A 25,571-nucleotide genomic window follows, 5' to 3' on the forward strand; every position below is an offset into this window, starting at 1 on the left:
TGAATTAGACAGGGTAAGGTGGCAGGTGAAGGAAGGTACTGGGGAATTAGACAGGGTAAGGTGGCAGGTGAAGGAAGGTACTGGGGAATTAGACAGAGTAAGGTGGCAGGTGAAGGAAGGTACTGGGGAATTAGACAGTGTAAGGTGGCAGGTGAGGGAAGGTACTGGGGAATTAGACAGGGTAAGGTGGCAGGTGAAGGAAGGTACTGGGGAATTAGACAGGGTAAGGTGGCAGGTGAGGGAAGGTACTGGGGAATTAGACAGGGTAAGGTGGCAGGTGAAGGAAGGTACTGGGGAATTAGACAGAGTAAGGTGGCAGGTGAGGGAAGGTACTGGGGAATTAGACAGGGTAAGGTGGCAGGTGAAGGAAGGTACTGGGGAATTAGACAGGGTAAGGTGGCAGGTGAGGGAAGGTACTGGGGAATTAGACAGGGTAAGGTGGCAGGTGAGGGAAGGTACTGGGGAATTAGACAGAGTAAGGTGGCAGGTGAAGGAAGGTACTGGGGAATTAGACAGGGTAAGGTGGCAGGTGAGGGAAGGTACTGGGAATTAGACAGGGTAAGGTGGCAGGTGAAGGAAGGTACTGGGGAATTAGACAGAGTAAGGTGGCAGGTGAGGGAAGGTACTGGGGAATTAGACAGAGTAAGGTGGCAGGTGAAGGAAGGTTCAGGGGAATTAGACAGAGTAAGGTGGCAGGTGAAGGAAGGTTCAGGGGAATTAGACAGAGTAAGGTGGCAGGTGAGGGAAGGTACTGGGGAATTAGACAGAGTAAGGTGGCAGGTGAGGGAAGGTACTGGGGAATTAGACAGAGTAAGGTGGCAGGTGAAGGAAGGTACTGGGGAATTAGACAGGGTAAGGTGGCAGGTGAGGGAAGGTACTGGGGAATTAGACAGAGTAAGGTGGCAGGTGAGGGAAGGTACTGGGGAATTAGACAGGGTAAGGTGGCAGGTGAGGGAAGGTACTGGGGAATTAGACAGGGTAAGGTGGCAGGTGAGGGAAGGTACTGGGGAATTAGACAGAGTAAGGTGGCAGGTGAGGGAAGGTACTGGGGAATTAGACAGAGTAAGGTGGCAGGTGAAGGAAGGTACTGGGGAATTAGACAGGGTAAGGTGGCAGGTGAGGGAAGGTACTGGGGAATTAGACAGTGTAAGGTGGCAGGTGAAGGAAGGTACTGGGGAATTAGACAGGGTAAGGTGGCAGGTGAGGGAAGGTACTGGGGAATTAGACAGAGTAAGGTGGCAGGTGAGGGAAGGTACTGGGGAATTAGACAGGGTAAGGTGGCAGGTGAGGGAAGGTACTGGGGAATTAGACAGGGTAAGGTGGCAGGTGAGGGAAGGTACTGGGGAATTAGACAGGGTAAGGTGGCAGGTGAGGGAAGGTACTGGGGAATTAGACAGAGTAAGGTGGTGGTAAAGAACTGGGCGAGGGGGAAGGGAAGGCTTCTCGTACCTGTGAACCGTACCAACAACAATGATAACTTGCATTTTTATAGCACCTTTAACATGGCAAAATGTCCCAAGGTGCTTCACAGGAGCGATTATCAAACATTTGACACCAAGAGCCAATGCCGTCAGAGATGAGGGGCAATATTTTTGGGGGGTGGTGATCTCAAACATATCTGCAGGTCACCTCTCGATTCGGTTGTGGGAAGTTGCTCTCTGTTTTCTTTGTCTGTGCCTTATGAATCAGAAGGTCGCGGGTTCAAGTCCCCCTCCGGAGACTTGAGCACAAAATCCAGGCTAGCACTTCAGTGCAGTACTGAGGGAGCGCTGCACTGTCGGAGGGTGACGTTAAACCGAGGTTCCGTCTGCCCTCAGGTGGATGTAAAAGATCCCACGGCCACTATCCGAAGAAGAGCAGGGAGTTCTCCCCGGTGTCCTGGGGCCAATATTTATCCCTCAACCAACATCACTAAAAACAGATGATCTGGTCATTATCACATTGCTGTGTGTGGGATCTTGCTGTGCACAAATTGGCTGCTGCATTTCTGACATTGAAACAGTGACTACACTTTAAAAGTACTTCATTGGTTGTAAAGCGCTTTGGGACGTCCTGAGGTCATGAAAGGCTCTGTATAAATACAAATTCATTTGTCTGCTGGCAGCGACAGTTACAAGAAATGAGATATGTTAATCTATATAAATATGGTTTGGAGAGTATTTTGAAGATGTGGCACATTGAGCATTGCTTAGATCAACTAGTCCAGTTTCATTCTGTGATTATACCCTCTGATAATTTACTTCTTTACACCACTCTCCAGCTTCTTGTTATCTCAAGTAAACTGTCTCCTTTGGCTTTGATTCTTGTCTAAATATTTGTTTGCCTGATATGTCTAATTTTCCCCTGCCTTCATCTTATTCCGCCTCCCTCCGTGCTTCCTATCTCATCTCAGGTCCTGAACGCAGAGACAGGTGAACTCACTTCAGAGCTGTTCCCCGGACACCAAGCACGACAAGCTGTCACCGCCATGAGTTACTGTCCGAAACACATCAACTTCCTGGTGACTGCCGGGGCCGATGGGATCATATCCGTATACAACACAGAGTCCGGACGGCAAGTCATTGGGGTCAAGGGTATAGTGTGACAGTGCTCGTCACTGACATTACAACTCCACTGTGTACCACTGGGATTGAGGAGCTGGAGTTACCTTTGCTCTCCAGGATTATCCTGGAGTAATGGGTGGTTTTGGCAGAGGAGAGTGATGGGGCTCAGTGTGCTCCAGCCAGATGTGGTGATAGATGACTAAACCTAAACTTATCAGGCAGATGTCAGAGGGTCAGTACTGAGGGAGGGCCGCACTGTCGGAGGGTCAGTACTGAGGGAGGGCCGCACCGTCGGAGGGTCAGTACTGAGGGAGCGCTGCACTGTCGGAGGGTCAGTACTGAGGGAGGGCCGCACCGTCGGAGGGTCAGTACTGAGGGAGCGCTGCACTGTCGGAGGGTCAGTACTGAGAGAGCGCTGCACTGTCGGAGGGTCAGTACTGAGAGAGCGCTGCACTGTCGGAGGGTCAGTACTGAGGGAGCGCTGCACTGTCGGAGGGTCAGTACTGAGGGAGCGCTGCACTGTCGGAGGGTCAGTACTGAGGGAGCGCTGCACTGTCGGAGGGTCAGTACTGAGGGAGCGCTGCACTGTCGGAGGGTCAGTACTGAGGGAGCGCTTCACTGTCGGAGGGTCAGTACTGAGGGAGCGCTGCACTGTCGGAGGGTCAGTACTGAGGGAGCGCTGCACTGTCGGAGGGTCAGTACTGAGGGAGGGCTGCACTGTCGAAGGGTCAGTACTGAGGGAGCGCTGCACTGTCGGAGGGTCAGTACTGAGGGAGCGCCGCACTGTCGGAGGGTCAGTACTGAGGGAGTGCTGCACTGTCGGAGGGTCAGTACTGAGGGAGTGCTGCACTGTCGGAGGGTCAGTACTGAGGGAACGCCGCACTGTTGGAGGGTCAGTCCTGAGGGAGTGCTGCACTGTCGGAGGGTCAGTCCTGAGGGAGTGCTGCACTGTCGGAGGGTCAGTACTGAGGGAGCGCCGCACTGTCGGTAAGCTGAAGTCTGCGCTTAGACCTCCAGCAGTGCAGTCCTCCCTCAGTACTGCCCTTCAAACAGTTCAGTGCTCCCTCAGTACTGTCCCTCCGACAGTGCAGCGCTCCCTCAGTACTGACCCTCCGACAGTGCAGCGCTCCCTCAGTACTGACCCTCCGACAGTGCAGCACTCCCTCAGTACTGTCCCTCCGATAGTACAGCACTCCCTCAGTACTGTCCCTCCGATAGTACAGCACTCCCTCAGTACTGTCCCTCCGACAATACAGCACTCCCTCAGTACTGACCCCCCGACAGTGCAACAGTCCCCTCAGTACTGCCCCTCCGACAGTGCAGCAGTCCCTCAGTACTGACCCTCCGACAGTGCAGCAGTCCCTCAGTACTGACCCTCCGACAGTGCAGCACTCCCTCAGTACTGACCCTCCTACAGTGCAGCAGTCCCTCAGTACTGACCCTCCGACAGTGCGGCTCTCCCTCAGTACTGACCCTCCGACAGTGCAGCTCTCCCTCAGTACTGACCCTCCGACAGTGCGGCGCTCCCTCAGTACTGACCCTCCGACAGTGCGGCGCTCCCTCAGTACTGACCCTCCGACAGTGCGGCGCTCCCTCAGTACTGACCCTCCGACAGTGCGGCTCTCCCTCAGTACTGCACTGGAGTGTCGGCCTAGATTTTGTGCTCAAGTCTCTGGAGTGGGACTTGAACCCACAACCTTCTGACTCATAGACAAGAGTGCTGGCCACTGAACCACGACTGGCACTTTTGATCTGTTCCCCGGTAGGCTATCGATCCCAAATTAGTCTACCTGTACTAACCTTTTGATTGTATTGGCTGCACACGAGTTACCCTTCATTTGCTGTTCATAAATTTTAACTAAATGATGCTCTTTTACGGAGCATTCACTCTGCTAATCCAGGGTTTCAAGTCCATTCCTTTATTTATCCCTCAGTTCCTGGGTGAGTGTCACCTGGACAGTTCCCACTCCCGAGGCCTTATTTAATCCTCCTTAAGAGCAGGCACCATAAAGACCATCTCAAAAAGTCCAAAATCCTTCAGGGAGGATGTGAGTGGTGAGGGATCTAAAGATGTGGTTGGAGATGGCCTTGTCTGTGATCGAGACCATGGGAGTAGAGCGGTCGCTGGAGATGGCAAGTTCGAGGGGGTAGCCATGAATTTATGTGGAGGGAGAGGTTGAGAGAGGACAGATTGTAAATGAATTAGGAGAGAGTGCCAGGAGAACTGTAATGGAGATCAAAATCACCGAGGATGAGGAGTTGCTCGGTGCACAGGCTGAGGGGGTGAAAGGAGGGAGGATATCTTGGGAAGATACTCCAAGGCGGGGGCGGTAGAGAATGAGGATTTTAAAGGTGAGCTGCTCGAAGGAGAAGGTACCAGAGGACGTATCCACCAGTGAGAACAGCACTTTGCCGACCTCCAGGCCCACAGAACTCAAGCAGGACAAACCAGCCAGTACTGTCCCTCCGACAGTGCAGCGCTCCCTCAGTACTGACCCTCCGACAGTGTAGCATAGTGGTTATGTTACTGGGCTAGTAATCCAGAGGCCTGGACTAAAATCCAGAGTCATGAGTTCAAATCCCACCACGGCAGCTGGCGAATTAAAATTCAATTAATTAAATAAAAAAATCTGGAATTAAAATACTAGTATCAGTAATGATGGCCATGAAACTACCGGATTGTCGTAAAAACCCATCTGGTTCACTAATGCCCTTTAGGGAAGGAAGCCTGCCGCCCTTACCCAGTCTGGCCTACATGTGACTCCAGACCCACAGCAATGTGGTTGATTCATAATTGCCCTCTGAAATGGCCTAGCAAGCCACTCAGTTGTAAAATCTCGCTACGAAAAGTCATAATAAGAATAAAACCGGACGGACCACCCGGCATCGGACCACTAGGCACCGGACACGACAACGGAAAAACACCAAGCCCAGTCGACCCTGCAAGGTCCTCCTTACTAACATCTGGGGACTTGTGCCAAAATTGGGAGAGCTGTCCCACAGACTAGTCAAGCAACAGCCTGACATAGCCATACTCACAGAATCATATCTTTCAGCCAACGTCCCAGACTCTTCCATCACCATCCCTGGGTATGTCCTGTCCCACCGGCAGGACAGACCCACCAGAGGTGGCGGTACAGTGATATACAGTCAGGAGGGAGTGGCCCTGGGAGTCCTCAACATTGACTCTGGGCCCCATGAAATCTCATGGCATCAGGTCAAACATGGGCAAGGAAACCTCCTGCTGATTACCACCTACCGCCCTCCCTCAGCTGATGAATCAGTCCTCCTCCATGTTGAACACCACTTGGAGGAAGCACTGAGGGTAGCAAGGGCACAAAATGTACTCTGGGTGGGGGACTTCAATGTCCATCACCAGGAGTGGCTCAGTAGCACCACTACTGACCGAGCTGGCCGAGTCCTGAAGGACATAGCTGCTAGACTGGGCCTGCGGCAGGTGGTGAGCGAACCAACACGAGGGAAAAACCTACTTGACCTCGTCCTCACCAATCTACCTGTCGCAAATGCATCTGTCCATGACAGTATTGGTAGGAGTGACCACCGCACAGTCCTCGTGGAGATGAAATCCCGTCTTCGCACTGAGGACACCATCCAATGTGTTGTGTGGCACTACCACCGTGCTAAATGGGATAGATTCAGAACAGATCTAGCAGCTCAAAACTGGGCATCCATGAGGCGCTGTGGGCCATCAGCAGCAGCAGAATTGTATTCCAGCACAATCTGTAACCTCATGGCCCGGCATATTCCTCACTCTACCATTACCAACAAGCCAGGGGATCAACCCTGGTTCAATGAGGAGTGTAGAAGAGCATGCCAGGAGCAGCACCAGGCGTACCTAAAAATGAGGTGCCAACCTGGTGAAGCTACAACTCAGGACTACATGCATGCTAAACAGCGGAAGCAACATGCTATAGACAGAGCGAAGCGATTCCACAACCAACGGATCAGATCAAAGCTCTGCAGTCCTGCCACATCCAGTCGTGAATGGTGGTGGACAATTAAACAACTAACGGGAGGAGGAGGCTCTGCAAACATCCTCATCCTCAATGATGGCGGAGTCCAGCACGTGAGTGCAAAAGACAAGGCTGAAGCGTTTGCAACCATCTTCAGCCAGAAGTGCCGAGTGGATAATCCATCTCAGCCTCCTCCCGATATCCCCACCATCACGGAAGCCAGTCTTCGGCCAATTCGATTCACTCCACGTGATATCAAGAAACGGCTGAGTGCACTGGATACAGCAAAGGCTATGGGCCCCGACAACATCCCAGCTGTAGTGCTGAAGACTTGTGCTCCAGAACTAGTTGCGCCTCTAGCCAAGCTGTTCCAGTACAGCTACAACACTGGCATCCACCCGACAATGTGGAAAATTGCCCAGGTATGTCCTGTCCACAAAAAGCAGGACAAATCCAATCCGGCCAATTACCGCCCCATCAGTCTACTCTCACTCATCAGCAAAGTGATGGAAGGTGTCGTCGACAGTGCTATCAAGCGGCACTTACTCACCAATAACCTACTCACCGATGCTCAGTTTGGGTTCCGCCAGGACCACTCGGCTCCAGACCTCATTACAGCCTTGGTCCAAACATGGACAAAAGAGCTGAATTCCAGAGGTGAGGTGAGAGTGACTGCCCTAGACATCAAGGCAGCATTTGACCGAGTGTGGCACCAAGGAGCCCTAGTAAAATTGAAGTCAATGGGAATCAGGGGGAAAACTCTCCAGTGGCTGGAGTCATACCTAGCACAAAGGAAGATGGTAGTGGTTGTTGGAGGCCAAGCATCTCAGCCCCAGGGCATTGCTGCAGGAGTTCATCAAGGCAGTGTCCTAGGCCCAACCATCTTCAGCTGCTTCATCAATGACCTTCCCTCCGTCATAAGGTCAGAAATGGGGATGTTCGCTGATGACTGCACAGTGTTCAGTTCCATTCGCAACCCCTCAGATAATGAAGCAGTCCGAGCCCGCATGCAGCAAGACCTGGACAACATCCAGGCTTGGGCTGATAAGTGGCAAGTAACATTCGCGCCAGATAAGTGCCAGGCAATGACCATCTCCAACAAGAGAGAGTCTAACCACCTCCCCTTGACATTCAACAGCATTACCATCGCCGAATCCCCCACCATCAACATCCTGGGGGTCACCATTGACCAGAAACTTAACTGGACCAGCCATATAAATACTGTGGCTACGAGAGCAGGTCAGAGGCTGGGTATTCTGCGGCGAGTGACTCACCTCCTGACTCCCCAAAGCCTTTCCACCATCTACAAGGCACAAGTCAGGAGTGTGATGGAATACTCTCCACTTGCCTGGATGAGTGCAGCTCCAACAACACTCAAGAAGCTCGACACCATCCAAGATAAAGCAGCCCGCTTGATTGGCACCCCATCCACCACCCTAAACATTCACTCCCTTCACCACCGGCGCACTGTGGCTGCAGTGTGTACCATCCACAGGATGCACTGCAGCAACTCGCCAAGGCTTCTTCGACAGCACCTCCCAAACCCGCGACCTCTACCACCTAGAAGGACAAGGGCAGCAGGCGCATGGGAACAACACCACCTGCACGTTCCCCTCCAAGTCACACCCCATCCCGACTTGGAAATATATCGTCGTTCCTTCATCGTCACTGGGTCAAAATCCTGGAACTCCCTTCCTAACAGCACTGTGGGAGAACCTTCACCACACGGACTGCAGCGGTTCAAGAAGGCGGCTCACCACCACCTTCTCAAGGGCAATTAGGGATGGGCAATAAATTCCGGCCTTGCCAGCGACGCCCACATCCCGTGAACGAATAAAAAAAATTTTTAAAAAAGAAATATAAGTACAGATAGCAACAGAATTGCCTGGGCTTCGAATGTCAGGTTGCTGTGGCTTGGAGGGGTGATGTTGGCCCGTGGTTTAGACACCCCTGAGCTCGGTCGCTGTAGCCCACGCTTTTAACCTGGCACCTTCTGGTCTTTGGGTCAGTAACATACTGGGTGCTGCTTCTACCAACGGAGCTATAGGGTCAGAAGTGACTTTCACATCCCCTCCAGCAATGATTTCAGATTACAGCTAATTGCAAAGTAAATTTCCTGTACTTTGTTGCAGCCTCCCAGTCAATGCTTTAACTTTCTTGGGCATCCCAAGGAGTAACAGGTGGTGCAAAAAGGAGAGAGTTGCTGTCCTGAGCATTGACACCCATGTGACCTCCCTCAGTCCGGGGGAGTTCGGAACCTCGGATCCAGAGGTCAAGAGGATTGTGTTTGACCCAGCCCCCTTCTACCTGAAACTAGGTCCTCAGAGGTGACAGAATATTGTGGGGAGATTTGCGCTTATCGTGAAATCATGAGAGCATTCTTTAACCAGGTTTACAGTTTCACCTTAAATAACCAATAGAATCTTTCCCCCTGCTGCTCTTGTTGGTGCCATCCAGTCACTCATCTCCCAGGTAACAGAGTCAATGTGCAATGAATGTGTTGTGTTCACACTGTGTCTTCTGCTGTATCTTTCCCCAGAGGAGGAGAATGTGTTGTGTTCACACTGTGCCTTCTGCTGTATCTTTCCCCAGAGGAGGAGAATGTGTTGTGTTCACACTGTGTCTTCTGCTGTATCTTTCCCCAGAGGAGGAGAATGTGTTGTGTTCACACTGTGCCTTCTGCTGTATCTTTCCCCAGAGGAGGAGAATGTGTTGTGTTCACACTGTGTCTTCTGCTGTATCTTTCCCCAGAGGAGGAGAATGTGTTGTGTTCACACTGTGTCTTCTGCTGTATCTTTCCCCAGAGGAGGAGAATGTGTTGTGTTCACACTGTGCCTTCTGCTGTATCTTTCCCCAGAGGAGGAGAATGTGTTGTGTTCACACTGTGCCTTCTGCTGTATCTTTCCCCAGAGGAGGAGAATGTGTTGTGTTCACACTGTGCCTTCTGCTGTATCTTTCCCCAGAGGAGGAGAATGTGTTGTGTTCACACTGTGTCTTCTGCTGTATCTTTCCCCAGAGGAGGAGAATGTGTTGTGTTCACACTGTGTCTTCTGCTGTATCTTTCCCCAGAGGAGGAGAATGTGTTGTGTTCACACTGTGCCTTCTGCTGTATCTTTCCCCAGAGGAGGAGAATGTGTTGTGTTCACACTGTGCCTTCTGCTGTATCTTTCCCCAGAGGAGGAGAATGTGTTGTGTTCACACTGTGTCTTCTGCTGTATCTTTTCCCAGAGGAGGAGAATGTGTTGTGTTCACACTGTGTCTTCTGCTGTATCTTTCCCCAGAGGAGGAGAATGTGTTGTGTTCACACTGTGTCTTCTGCTGTATCTTTCCCCAGAGGAGGAGAATGTGTTGTGTTCACACTGTGTCTTCTGCTGTATCTTTCCCCAGAGGAGGAGAATGTGTTGTGTTCACACTGTGTCTTCTGCTGTATCTTTCCCCAGAGGAGGAGAATGTGTTGTGTTCACACTGTGTCTTCTGCTGTATCTTTCCCCAGAGGAGGAGAATGTGTTGTGTTCACACTGTGCCTTCTGCTGTATCTTTCCCCAGAGGAGGAGAATGTGTTGTGTTCACACTGTGTCTTCTGCTGTATCTTTCCCCAGAGGAGGAGAATGTGTTGTGTTCACACTGTGTCTTCTGCTGTATCTTTCCCCAGAGGAGGAGAATGTGTTGTGTTCACACTGTGTCTTCTGCTGTATCTTTCCCCAGAGGAGGAGAATATGTTGTGTTCACATTGTGTCTTCTGCTGTATCTTTCCCCAGAGGAGGAGAATGTGTTGTGTTCACACTGTGCCTTCTGCTGTATCTTTCCCCAGAGGAGGAGAATGTGTTGTGTTCACACTGTGCCTTCTGCTGTATCTTTCCCCAGAGGAGGAGAATGTGTTGTGTTCACACTGTGCCTTCTGCTGTATCTTTCCCCAGAGGAGGAGAATGTGTTGTGTTCACACTGTGCCTTCTGCTGTATCTTTCCCCAGAGGAGGAGAATGTGTTGTGTTCACACTGTGCCTTCTGCTGTATCTTTCCCCAGAGGAGGAGAATGTGTTGTGTTCACACTGTGTCTTCTGCTGTATCTTTCCCCAGAGGAGGAGAATGTGTTGTGTTCACACTGTGTCTTCTGCTGTATCTTTCCCCAGAGGAGGAGAATGTGTTGTGTTCACACTGTGCCTTCTGCTGTATCTTTCCCCAGAGGAGGAGAATGTGTTGTGTTCACACTGTGTCTTCTGCTGTATCTTTCCCCAGAGGAGGAGAATGTGTTGTGTTCACACTGTGCCTTCTGCTGTATCTTTCCCCAGAGGAGGAGAATGTGTTGTGTTCACACTGTGCCTTCTGCTGTATCTTTCCCCAGAGGAGGAGAATGTGTTGTGTTCACACTGTGTCTTCTGCTGTATCTTTCCCCAGAGGAGGAGAATGTGTTGTGTTCACACTGTGCCTTCTGCTGTATCTTTCCCCAGAGGAGGAGAATGTGTTGTGTTCACACTGTGCCTTCTGCTGTATCTTTCCCCAGAGGAGGAGAATGTGTTGTGTTCACACTGTGTCTTCTGCTGTATCTTTCCCCAGAGGAGGAGAATGTGTTGTGTTCACACTGTGTCTTCTGCTGTATCTTTCCCCAGAGGAGGAGAATGTGTTGTGTTCACACTGTGCCTTCTGCTGTATCTTTCCCCAGAGGAGGAGAATGTGTTGTGTTCACACTGTGTCTTCTGCTGTATCTTTCCCCAGAGGAGGAGAATGTGTTGTGTTCACACTGTGTCTTCTGCTGTATCTTTCCCCAGAGGAGGAGAATGTGTTGTGTTCACACTGTGTCTTCTGCTGTATCTTTCCCCAGAGGAGGAGAATGTGTTGTGTTCACACTGTGTCTTCTGCTGTATCTTTCCCCAGAGGAGGAGAATGTGTTGTGTTCACACTGTGCCTTCTGCTGTATCTTTCCCCAGAGGAGGAGAATGTGTTGTGTTCACACTGTGCCTTCTGCTGTATCTTTCCCCAGAGGAGGAGAATGTGTTGTGTTCACACTGTGCCTTCTGCTGTATCTTTCCCCAGAGGAGGAGAATGTGTTGTGTTCACACTGTGTCTTCTGCTGTATCTTTCCCCAGAGGAGGAGAATGTGTTGTGTTCACACTGTGCCTTCTGCTGTATCTTTCCCCAGAGGAGGAGAATGTGTTGTGTTCACACTGTGTCTTCTGCTGTATCTTTCCCCAGAGGAGGAGAATGAAATTCACGCCCTGGATTTCTGCTCAGACGGGAGTATTTACGCCACAGCTGGGAGGGACCGACACATCAGGTTGTACGACAGCAGAACCAGCCAGGTGAGACCCACTGCCTGTGAGGTTCCGGGCCCTGGCAACGTCTGTGTTTTTGTGCTTAGTTTAATCGCATTTTCACTCCTGGCTGCCACTGTTCTTTGTTCATTACCGAGGGGCCCTTTAGAAGGGGTGGGGCTAGTCTCTTGGCATTGCAGAGTTTAATTATAAATTGTGACAGTGCTCAGATTAAGAGGAACAAACATTATTTGCTCTTAAAATGGAGGGAGGCCCATCACCAGATTCAATGTAGGTTGAGTCTGAAAGTGCTCCCGTTAGTGCTGGTTTCAGCAGCTTCGCATGGACTTCCACTGGTTTGTTCGGAGATTTTACAGGTGAGGTGTTGGCGTGGACTGAGGGGCAGAATGCAGAGGAGCACTAAGTAGATGTTTTGTCACATTGGGGGACTTGTAGTTAGCGGTGTGGATAGAGGGGTAGCTGAGGGAGAGAAATCTGTGGCCAGTCTCAAGGGCAATTGTTGTGCAGTGCTAGAGCCATGAATGAGTTTTGGCCGGACACTGGTGAAGATTGGACAGAGCAGAGATTTCCTGCTTCTGTGTTCCCCAGCCCACAATTTTCCAGCCCATAAAATGAAGGGATGGGGAGTATTGTGGAATATTCCAGCCGCTATGTTTTCCCCATTTCTTTCTCCCTTTGCCCAGCCTGATCTTGCCTTCTATGTTGTTTCCCAACAGATAACGAAAGTAATGGAAGCTCCCGATTTCAAGAATAGTGACGACCTCACACCAATGAGTGGTCATTCACGACGAATCTTTGCTCTCAGGTTCCACCCAGACGAGTGCCACATCTTCCTGACTGGGGGCTGGGACAACTCTGTCAAGGTAAGCTATGCACAGTCAGTTGCTACATTCTAGTCTACCAGCGCTGGTAGGGCCAAAGGTGGAGGCACTCGCAGGGAATAGCTGAACACATCACAAACAACCTGCATTTATATAGCGCCTTTAATGTAGTAAAATGACCCAAGGCGCTTCACAGGAGCGATTATCAGACAAAATTTGACACCGAGCCACATAAGGAGATATTAGGACAGGTGACCAAAAGCTTGGTCAAAGAGGGAGGTTTTAAGGAGCGTCTGAAAGGAGGAGAGAGAGGCGGAGAGGTTTAGGGAGGGAATTCCAGAGCTCAGGGCCCAGGCAGCTGAAGGCACGGCCGACAATGGTGGAGTGATTAAAATCGGGGATGGGCAAGAGGCCAGAATTGGAGGAGCGCAGAGATCTCGGAGGGTTGTAGGGCTGGAGGAGGTGACAGAGAAAGGGAGGGGGCGAGGCCATGGAGGGATTTGGAAGGATAAGAATTTTAAAATCGAGGCGTTCCCGCACCGGGAGCCAATGTAGGTCACCCACACAAACACAGGTGAATGGCATCTCCCACAACACAGGGCTGGATCCCATGGCTCACTCCCACCCCTGCAGGGAACACCCCACACTCACACTAGCAACATTTCGTATTTTAACAACTCTGCAGAAAATGGCAGATCTTAATTTGTCTCACTTCACAAAAACATTCCCTGTTTTCAGGAGCGGTGTTTTGGAAATGTTTTCCCTCCAGTTTCCCCTCACTCTCCTCTCCAGGATTTCCCTGCCATTTAGAGGTGGTAATGGGACAGGTAGAGGCAGCAACACATTGTGGGAAAGTCTGTGCCCGGTGTATTTTCTGCCATTAGTGATGGGCAGGCACATTCACACGAGGCAGGGATGGTGGAATGATATTATACTTCACATCTTCTGCCATTATCACCATAGCAACACTGGATGCTACTGCAGTGCGAGAACATGACGGGCATCCAGTGCTGCCAGGCAACGCCTAGCGCAAAAACCGGATAAAGCAGGCAGTTGATTCGGTGGAGGGACCATTGAGGTGTTCAGGTTGGCCGATTCTGGCAAGTATTATTGATTTGTTGAGACCGTCTCCCCTTTTAAGTTTCTGCAGGTGGAAATGAGACTGACCCTGGGGAATTAGCCAGAGTCGACACTGGTGCAGTTGGGCAGGTGGAAAGCTCGCCCCAAGACTCCCCCATTCACAGTATCTCTCACCCTCCTCCCACTCACCCCATATATATCATTGTCTGTATCCCCCCCACACTCACCCCATATATATCATTGTCTGTATCCCCCCCACTCACCCCATATATATCATTGTCTGTATCCCCCGACTCACCCCATATATATCATTGTCTGTATCCCCCCCACTCACCCCATATATATCATTGTCTGTATCCCCCCCATTCACCCCATATATATCATTGTCTGTATCCCCCCCACTCACCCCATATATATCATTGTCTGTATCCCCCCCACTCACCCCATATATATCATTGTCTGTATCCCCCCCACTCACCCCATATATATCATTGTCTGTATCCCCCCCATTCACCCCATATATATCATTGTCTGTATCCCCCGACTCACCCCATATATATCATTGTCTGTATCCCCCCCCTTCACCCCATATATATCATTGTCTGTATCCCCCCCACTCACCCCATATATATCATTGTCTGTATCCCCCCCACTCACCCCATATATATCATTGTCAGTATCCCCGCCACTCACCCCATATATATCATTGTCTGTATCCCCCGACTCACCCCATATATATCATTGTCAGTATCCCCCTCACTCACCCCATATATATCATTGTCAGTATCCCCACACTCACCCCATATATATCATTGTCTGTATCCCCCCCATTCACCCCATATATATCATTGTCAGTATCCCCACACTCACCCCATATATATCATTGTCTGTATCCCCCCCATTCACCCCATATATATCATTGTCTGTATCCCCACACTCACCCCATATATATCATTGTCTGTATCCCCCCCATTCACCCCATATATATCATTGTCTGTATCCCCCGACTCACCCCATATATATCATTGTCAGTATCCCCCTCACTCACCCCATATATATCATTGTCAGTATCCCCACACTCACCCCATATATATCATTGTCTGTATCCCCCCCATTCACCCCATATATATCATTGTCAGTATCCCCACACTCACCCCATATATATCATTGTCTGTATCCCCCCCATTCACCCCATATATATCATTGTCTGTATCCCCACACTCACCCCATATATATCATTGTCTGTATCCCCCCCATTCACCCCATATATATCATTGTCTGTATCCCCACACTCACCCCATATATATCATTGTCTGTATCCCCCCCATTCACCCCATATATATCATTGTCTGTATCCCCCCCACTCACCCCATATATATCATTGTCTGTATCCCCCCCACTCACCCCATATATATCATTGTCAGTATCCCCGCCACTCACCCCATATATATCATTGTCAGTATCCCCACACTCACCCCATATATATCATTGTCTGTATCCCCCCCATTCACCCCATATATATCATTGTCTGTATCCCCCCCATTCACCCCATATATATCATTGTCTGTATCCCCCCCATTCACCCCATATATATCATTGTCAGTATCCCCACACTCACCCCATATATATCATTGTCTGTATCCCCCCCACTCACCCCATATATATCATTGTCTGTATCCCCCCCACTCACCCCATATATATCATTGTCAGTATCCCCCCCACTCACCCCATATATATCATTGTCTGTATCCCCCCCACTCACCCCATATATATCATTGTCTGTATCCCCCGACTCACCCCATATATATCATTGTCTGTATCCCCCCCACTCACCCCATATATATCATTGTCAGTATCCCCCCCACTCACCCCATATATATCATTGTCTGTATCCCCCCCACTCACCCCATATATATCATTGTCTGTATCCCCCGACTCATCCATTTATATCATTGTCTGTATCCCCCCCACTCACCCCATATATATCATTGTCTGTATCCCCCGACTCACCCCATATATATCATTGTCTGTATCCCCCGACTCACCCCATATATATCATTGTCTGTATCCCCCCCACTCACCCCATATATATCATTGTCTGTATCCCCCTCACTCACCCCATATATATCATTGTCTGTATCCCCCCCTTCACCCCATATATATCATTGTCAGTATCCCCCCCACTCACCCCATATATATCATTGTCTGTACCCCCCCCACTCACCCCATATATATCATTGTCTGTATCCCCCCGACTCACCCCATATATATCATTGTCTGTATCCCCCCCCACTCACCCCATATATATCATTGTCTGTATCCCCCCCACTCACCCCATATATATCATTGTCAGTATCCCCCTCACTCACCCCATATATATCATTGTCTGTATCCCCCCCATTCACCCCATATATATCATTGTCAGTATCCCCACACTCACCCCATATATATCATTGTCAGTATCCCCCCCACTCACCCCATATATATCATTGTCTGTATCCCCCGACTCACCCCATATATATCATTGTCAGTATCCCCCCCACTCACCCCATATATATCATTGTCTGTATCCCCCCCACTCACCCCATATATATCATTGTCTGTATCCCCCGACTCACCCCATATATATCATTGTCTGTATACCCCCCTTCACCCCATATATATCATTGTCTGTATCCCCCCCCACTCACCCCATATATATCATTGTCTGTATCCCCCCCTTCACCCCATATATATCATTGTCTGTATCCCCCCCACTCACCCCATATATATCATTGTCTGTATCCCCCGACTCACCCCATATATATCATTGTCTGTATCCCCCCCCGACTCACCCCATATATATCATTGTCTGTATCCCCCCCCTTCACCCCATATATATCATTGTCTGTATCCCCCCCCTTCACCCCATATATATCATTGTCTGTATCCCCCCCACTCACCCCATATATATCATTGTCTGTATCCCCCCCACTCACCCCATATATATCATTGTCTGTATCCCCCCCCTTCACCCCATATATATCATTGTCTGTATCCCCCCCACTCACCCCATATATATCATTGTCTGTATACCCCCCCTTCACCCCATATATATCATTGTCTGTATCCCCCCCCCACTCACCCCATATATATCATTGTCTGTATCCCCCCACTCACCCCATATATATCATTGTCTGTATCCCCCCCCACTCACCCCATATATATCATTGTCTGTATCCCCCCCTTCACCCCATATATATCATTGTCTGTATCCCCCCCCTCACCCCATATATATCATTGTCTGTATCCCCCTCCACTCACCCCATATATATCATTGTCTGTATCCCCCCCTTCACCCCATATATATCATTGTCTGTATCCCCCCCCACTCACCCCATATATATCATTGTCTGTATCCCCCCCTTCACCCCATATATATCATTGTCTGTATCCCCCCCTTCACCCCATATAGATTGTCAGTATTCCTCCTCCACTCCCAGTCTAATCTCTCCATAATGTGAAATCTATCTGTTGAGGATTTATGTCCTTCTGCTCCAGATCTGGGATAAGCGAATGGGGAAGGAGGCTCGGAGGTTCATCAATGGCCCACATATCTGCGGCCATGCCATTGACGTCGAGGTGAGCGGCTTCTCAGTCCCTGATATTAAAGGAGGCGGCAGGTTGTAGTGGCTCGGTGCTGCAATGGTTTTGCAGTGACAACACACAGCACCGTAGAGTCACCAATCCAGGCACAGGCCGAGGTGTCTTTCAGTCAGGGATCGTGTGCTCACTTTTCTGCCCTTCACAGCCTGAAGGAGGGTCACGGCCACTGACTCTTCAATATCAAAGGGTTTTGCTCATTTTACTTTTATTACCCCTGTCACCAGTCCAACCAGGCCAAGGGGGCAGGTAGGCAGGTAGACACGGCCCTCCCACGAATGCTGCTCTACCTGCAGACATTCCGTGGTGTCAGAGGGAGGATATGGAGGGCCCTTTGCCTGGATTTCCCCTCTCCTGGTGGGTAGAGGCCTGGTCTGACCTCCAGACACCAGGAGGCTCCATCCGGTCACTTTTTCAACCTTCAAATCTCCTCTCCTCTCCTAAAGTCAACTCCTCGCTAGGACAGAATTGCGTGGGTGCTGACTGGAGTGTTCACATCAAACACCTCCCCCAGGAGTGGGAGCCCTGCCTGGTGTCCCAGTCCAGAAATACTGAGCCCAGTTATTGATCCCCAACCAACTGGCTGAAATAATCTAACTCAGCACAGCCCAAGGACTGAATCTGGGACCACCTGTTCTCAGTGGCTCAGTTACTCATTAAATGAGGTAAAAAACAGAAAATGCTGGAAATACTCAACAAGTCGGGAGAGAGAAACAGAGTTAATGTTTCAGATCAACGACCTTCTGTCAGAGCTCACCTCATGTTTCTGTTATCATCCCGTCAGCTCTTTCAGCATCTGAAAGGACATTATAAAGATGTTTGGCCCAGTACTCCCTCCCCAACAACTCACCCAGTAAATACACAGCTGAGCCCGAGCAAGAAGTGAGGTCCTCTCGGTTCTAGCCGTGGCACAGTTGAGTTGAGTGTCCCCGGGTGAGGGTTCCCGCTGCTCAGACACTTTCCAGCTACCCGCTGACTCCAGCAGCAGGGTTGTCTGTGAAGCCCCTACAGTCGAATTGCCGGCAGCTACTCAAACTGTGAAGGATGTCACTGGGGGCAAGATGTTTGGAGAGCTATTGCTGCCGGTGGAGGTGTCCCCAGTGTGAGGCACAATCTCCAGCAAATGAGAGGAGAAGGGAGAGGGAGAGGGAGAGGGAGAGAGAGAGAGAGAAAGGAAGGAGGCAGGAAGGAGAGAGCGCGGTTGCAGGAATGGTGTGAAACCTGTCATTATGAAGGGGAGTTGGGAAGTCTTGTGCTGGAATATTGTCAAATCCTGCGGATGGTTTCAGGGCGACAAGATTCTGACGGGATCGTGGGTGGCCCACGACGCACTGAAGCTGTGGGATTTCCGAAGCTTGCGGCTGGAGAAGACGGTCCCATTTCCCCTGAGCACGGGGCAGAGCGAGTTTCTCTACACTGCCCAGTTCTGCAATAGTGAGGTGGTGATTGCCGGAGGGAGTGGAACCCACAGTGCACACGCCATCAACCACAAAACCAATCAGGTAAGGACCGGAGCTTGTAGAGACCGCCACAGATACCTGGCCCAGGCTGTAGCAAGGTACAGACCGACTGCAGGGGGTGGTGGGAAGGAGAGAAGGTAAGGAAGGTGCAGTCATGGAATGGCTATGGGCCTGACTAGTAGCCCACAGGACGTCACTTCAAATCTACCTGTGGAAATTTGTGGGCTGGCACCTGAAAATGACCGTGGGAACTGCTGGATTGTCATAAAAACCCAATTGGTTCCCAGTTGCCACCCAGGGATCCTGCTCGATCGACCCAGCCTGGCCTCGGAGCAATCCAGTGCCTCACTACACAGTTCACTCGTAATGGTCCAGCAAACCATTCAGTTATAACTCGATTGATTCAAGGAAGCCCATCACCTCAGGGCAGCTTGGGATGGCCAATAAATGTGGTCTCCACAGCCTCACCTACATCCTAGGCCAAAGCCCAGTGCCCGAGGTGAAAATTGCCCATTGACATTGTATCCACTAAATAACTGAGCCATACACAGCAGGAAGGCACTAGGTGTGCTCCTGGCTGCCGGTGGGTGGGGGGTGTGTCTACATAGAAACATAGAAAATAGGAGCAGGAGTAGGCCATTCGGCCCTTCGAGCCTGCTCCACCATTCAATATGATCATAGCTGATCCTCTATCTCAATACAACATTCCCGCTCTCTCCCCATACCCCTTGATGCCCTTTGTGTCTAGAAATCTATCTATCTCCTTAAATATATTCAGTGACTTGGCCTCCACAGCCTTCTGTGGTAGAGAATTCCACAGGTTCACCACCCTCTGAGTGAAGAAATTTCTCCTCATCTCAGACCTAAATGTCCTGCCCCGTATCCTGAGACTGTGACCCCTCGTTCTAGACCCCCAGCCAGGGGAAACATCCTCCCTGCATCCAGTCTGTCTCGCCCTGTCAGAATTTTATACATTTCAATGAGATCCCCTCTCATTCTTCTGAACTCAAGTGAATACAGGCCAAGTTGACCCAATCTCTCCTCATACCACAGTCTGGCCATCCCAGGAATCAGTCTGGTGAACCTTTGCTACACTCCTTCTGTGGCAAGTATATCCTTTCTTAGGTAAGGAGACCAAAACTGCACACAATACTCCAGATGTGGTCTCACCAAGGCCCTGTATAACTGCAGTAAGACATCCTTGCTCCTGTACTCAAATCCTCTTGTAATGAAGGCCAACATACCATTTGCCTTCCTAACTGCTTGCTGCACCTGCATGTTTGCTTTCAGTGACTGGTGTACAAGGACACCCAGGTCCCTTTGTACATCAACATTCCCCAATCTATCACCATTTAAATATCATCTATATCTACAATTGGCCTCAGTTCCCTGGCTTCCATTGCTATCCAGTGTCCCTGCCTGAAGTACACGTCTGAAGACTCCTACAGCCAAACAAGCTGCCAGCATTCACACCGGGTAATGACCAGTTACTTCAAGTCATGGATGGTGACCTTTGGAACTGCACCCCGCCATCGAGCCAGCACTCAGCACAGGCAAGGGGGGAAAGAGTGGATGTGTTGGGGGAGGTCCCACCCAGAGGTGGGAGGTCACTGGTTCAGAGGTGCTGTGGGGGAACAACAGATGGGTCATCCCCATAGCATCTCTCCAAGCGGCATTGATAGCCGCCTAGGGAGGATTGGCAAGGAGTCAACATGGGAGAAGGAGGGCGGGACAAAACTGAGGGTAAAACACACTTTAAATGAAAGCTATTTTCAATATGTAGCAATTAGTGGTAAAAATGCAGCAGGTCTTACTGTTAACTTTGTGCTTCTGTTCCCTGTTTCTCCTGCACAGGACCTAGGAGGCATCGTCCTGGGCAGGAACACTGTACAGGCTGTGGATAGTATCCTTGATGGCCAGCTGGTGGCAGTGGCTGGAGTCAGTGGAAACCTGCACATCGCTGCTCTCTGTTAGTCTGGGAAACACGGGGAGGTTTCCAGCTTGTGTACACCTACTTGCGGAGCCCCGTCTACCGGGAGGGAAGGAGGGGCATGTGTAGTCTACCACCGACAGTAGATCAGAAGGAATGGATGGAGAGCCATGAGCTGTATGAGCAGGCCTTTCTCCAGGATCTGTTCCAGGACATCTGATACCCCACTGAAAGAGAGGACAATTTCCCTGCAACTGTCCAAAAAAGCTGCAATAGGTAGAATTCCACTTTACAGAAATGAAGGTATATCTCAACTCTATCCAGTCTCACAGCCTCTCCAGGAGCAGTGCTGTAACTGCTACATGTCAGTGTGAATTCAGCAAATACTTGCAGGGGTCGTCATTGTCAGACTTGGCCCCAGAAAGGAAAGTTAAAACACGGGAAATCATTACAATTCCCCTACGTCACAGGGACTGCAATTGAGAAAGTGATTCATTGGCTGTAAAGTGCTGAAGATGTGCCGTGCTGTTCTATAAATAAACCCGAATTCGGACAGAGTGGGATTTTGACATTGATTCCCTGTAATATCTGGTCTCTGTTCATTGATTCCCTGTAATATCTGGTCCCCATTCCCCCTTCATTGATTCCCTGTAATATCTGGTCCCCATTCCCCCTTCATTGATTCCCTGTAATATCTGGTCCCCATTCCCCCTTCATTGATTCCCTGTAATATCTGGTCCCTGATCCCCCTTCATTGATTCCCTGTAATATCTGGTCCCCATTCCCTCTTCATTGATTCCCTGTAATATATTGTCTCTGTTCATTGATTCCCTGTAATATCTGTTCCTCATTCCCTCTTCATTGATTCCCTGTAATATATTGTCTCTGTTCATTGATTCCCTGTAATATCTGTTCCTCATTCCCCCTTCATTGATTCCCTGTAATATCTGGTCTCTGTTCATTGATTCCCTGTAATATCTGTTCCTCATTCCCTCTTCATTGATTCCCTATAATATCTGGTCTCCATTCCCCCTTCATTGATTCCCTGTAATATCTGGTCTCTGTTCATTGATTCCCTTTAATATCTGTTCCCCATTACCCCTTCATTGATTCCCTGTAATATCTGTTCCTCATTCCCCCTTCATTGATTCCCTGTAATATCTGGTCTCTGTTCATTGATTCCCTTTAATATCTGATCCCCATTCCCCCTTCATTGATTCCCTGTAATATCTGTTCCTCATTCCCCCTTCATTGATTCCCTGTAATATCTGGTCCCCATTCCCCCTTCATTGATTCCCTGTAATATCTGGTCTCTGTTCATTGATTCCCTATAATATCTGGTCTCCATTCCCCCTTCATTGATTCCCTGTAATATCTGGTCTCTGTTCATTGATTCCCTTTAATATCTGTTCCCCATTCCCCCTTCATTGATTCCCTGTAATATCTGTTCCCCATTCCCCCTTCCCCCTTCATTGATTCCCTGTAATATCTGTTCCCCATTCCCCCTTCATTGATTCCCTGTAATATCTGTTCCCCATTCCCCCTTCATTGATTCCCTGTAATATCTGGTCTCTGTTCATTGATTCCCTGTAATATCTGGTCCCCATTCCCCCTTCATTGATTCCCTGTAATATCTGGTCCCTGATCCCCCTTCATTGATTCCCTGTAATATCTGGTCCCCATTCCCCCTTCATTGATTCCCTGTAATATCTGTCCCCCATTCCCCCTTCATTGATTCCCTGTAATATCTGGTCCCCATTCCCCCTTCATTGATTCCCTGTAATATCTGGTCCCCATTCCCCCTTCATTGATTCCCTGTAATATCTGGTCTCCATTCCCCCTTCATTGATTCCCTGTAATATCTGGTCTCTGTTCATTGATTCCCTTTAATATCTGATCCCCATTCCCCCTTCATTGATTCCCTGTAATATCTGTTCCTCATTCCCCCTTCATTGATTCCCTGTAATATCTGGTCCCCATTCCCCCTTCATTGATTCCCTGTAATATCTGGTCTCTGTTCATTGATTCCCTATAATATCTGGTCTCCATTCCCCCTTCATTGATTCCCTGTAATATCTGGTCTCTGTTCATTGATTCCCTTTAATATCTGTTCCCCATTCCCCCTTCATTGATTCCCTGTAATATCTGTTCCCCATTCCCCCTTCCCCCTTCATTGATTCCCTGTAATATCTGTTCCCCATTCCCCCTTCATTGATTCCCTGTAATATCTGTTCCCCATTCCCCCTTCATTGATTCCCTGTAATATCTGGTCTCTGTTCATTGATTCCCTGTAATATCTGGTCCCCATTCCCCCTTCATTGATTCCCTGTAATATCTGGTCCCTGATCCCCCTTCATTGATTCCCTGTAATATCTGGTCCCCATTCCCCCTTCATTGATTCCCTGTAATATCTGTCCCCCATTCCCCCTTCATTGATTCCCTGTAATATCTGGTCCCCATTCCCCCTTCATTGATTCCCTGTAATATCTGGTCCCCATTCCCCCTTCATTGATTCCCTGTAATATCTGTCCCCCATTCCCCCTTCATTGATTCCCTGTAATAGCTGTTCCCCATTCCCCCTTCATTGATTCCCTGTAATATCTGGTCCCCATTCCCCCTTCATTGATTCGCTGTAATATCTGATCCCCATTCCCCCTTCATTGATTCCCTGTAATATCTGGTCCCTGATTCCCCTTCATTGATTCGCTGTAATATCTGGTCCCTGATTCCCCTTCATTGATTCGCTGTAATATCTGGTCCCTGATTCCCCCTTCATTGATTCGCTGTAATATCTGATCCCCATTCCCCCTTCATTGATTCCCTGTAATATCTGATCCCCATTCCCCCTTCATTGATTCCCTGTAATATCTGATCCCCATTCCCCCTTCATTGATTCCCTGTAATATCTGATCCCCATTCCCCCTTCATTGATTCCCTGTAATATCTGGTCCCCATTCCCCCTTCATTGATTCCCTGTAATATCTGGTCCCCGTTCCCCCTTCATCAGCTCCCTGTCCGTCCTTGTACTCCATTCTCTCTTACATCCACAATCACTGGCATTGATATCGTTGTATTAACACTGATAAGTATTAAAAAGTTGCAGTTGAACGCCAGCGTTTGAACTGAGACCCAATCCCTGTACACTAAGGCCGCGTTCCATGTCCCTCCTGCAATCGGTACAGACACTCGATCCCCGCCGACAATAACTGAATTTCTCCGGAAATGATGGTAACACTGGGATCGGTGAGAATCAGGGACTGGGTAACACTGGGATCGGTGAGATTCAGGGACTGGGTAACACCGGGATCGGTGAGATTCAGGGACTGGGTAACACTGGGATCGGTGAGAATCAGGGACTGGGTAACACTGGGATCGGTGAGATTCAGGGACTGGGTAACACCAGGATCGGTGAGATTCAGGGACTGGGTAACACCGGGATCGGTGAGAATCAGGGACTGGGTAACACTGGGATCGGTGAGATTCAGGGACTGGGTAACACTGGGATCGGTGAGATTCAGGGACTGGGTAACACCGGGATCGGTGAGAATCAGGGACTGGGTAACACTGGGATCGGTGAGATTCAGGGACTGGGTAACACCGGGATCGGTGAGATTCAGGGACTGGGTAACACCGGGATCGGTGAGATTCAGGGACTGGGTAACACCGGGATCGGTGAGAATCAGGGACTGGGTAACACCGGGATCGGTGAGATTCAGGGACTGGGTAACACAGGGATCGGTGAGATTCAGGGACTGGGTAACACAGGGATCGGTGAGATTCAGGGACTGGGTAACACTGGGATCAGTGAGATTCAGGGACTGGGTAGCACCGAGATCGGTGAGATTCAGGGACTGGGTAACACCGGGATCGGTGAGAATCAGGGACTGGGTAACACCGGGATCGGTGAGATTCAGGGACTGGGTAACACCGGGATCGGTGAGAATCAGGGACTGGGTAACACCAGGATCGGTGAGATTCAGGGACTGGGTAACACCGGGATCGGTGAGATTCAGGGACTGGGTAACATCGGGATCGGTGAGATTCAGGGACTGGGTAACACTGGGATCGGTGAGATTCAGGGACTGGGTAACACTGGGATCGGTGAGATTCAGGGACTGGGTAACACTGGGATCGGTGAGATTCAGGGACTGGGTAACACCGGGATCGGTGAGATTCAGGGACTGGGTAACACTGGGATCGGTGAGATTCAGGGACTGGGTAACACTGAGATCGGTGAGATTCAGGGACTGGGTAACACTGGGATCGGTGAGATTCAGAGACTGGGTAACACTGGGATCGGTGAGATTCAGGGACTGGGTAACACTGGGATCGGTGAGATTCAGGGACTGGGTAACACCGGGATCGGTGAGATTCAGGGACTGGGTAACACTGGGATCGGTGAGATTCAGGGACTGGGTAACACTGGGATCGGTGAGATTCAGGGACTGGGTAACACCGGGATCGGTGAGATTCAGAGACTGGGTAACACTGGGATCGGTGAGATTCAGGGACTGGGTAACACCGGGATCGGTGAGATTCAGGGACTGGGTAACACTGGGATCGGTGAGATTCAGGGACTGGGTAACACCGGGATCGGTGAGATTCAGGGACTGGGTAACACCGGGATCGGTGAGATTCAGGGACTGGGTAACACCGGGATCGGTGAGATTCAAGGACTGGGTAACACCGGGATCGGTGAGATTCAGGGACTGGGTAACACTGGGATCGGTGAGATTCAGGGACTGGGTAACACCGGGATCGGTGAGATTCAGGGACTGGGTAACACCGGGATCGGTGAGATTCAGGGACTGGGTAACACCGGGATCGGTGAGATTCAGGGAGTGGGTAACAC

The 25,571-nt window shown here is 50.0% G+C and overlaps 1 protein-coding gene across 1 annotated transcript; it reads left to right on the forward strand.

Annotated features, from left to right (window-relative positions):
* The first annotated feature begins 2,394 nt into the window (after positions 1-2,394).
* Positions 2,395-21,276, forward strand: LOC137304868 (WD repeat-containing protein 38-like). The gene is made up of 6 exons (XM_067973664.1): positions 2,395-2,573; positions 11,707-11,813; positions 12,503-12,649; positions 17,228-17,308; positions 18,619-18,831; positions 20,644-21,276. Exons 1-6 carry the CDS (start codon positions 2,468-2,470, stop codon positions 20,761-20,763), a joined length of 774 nt encoding a protein of 257 aa, XP_067829765.1. The 5' UTR covers positions 2,395-2,467; the 3' UTR covers positions 20,764-21,276.
* Positions 21,277-25,571: the final 4,295 nt, after the last annotated feature.

The sequence above is a fragment of the Heptranchias perlo genome, chromosome 39, assembly GCF_035084215.1.
Source record: "Heptranchias perlo isolate sHepPer1 chromosome 39, sHepPer1.hap1, whole genome shotgun sequence".
Taxonomy (NCBI): Eukaryota; Metazoa; Chordata; class Chondrichthyes; order Hexanchiformes; family Hexanchidae; genus Heptranchias; species Heptranchias perlo.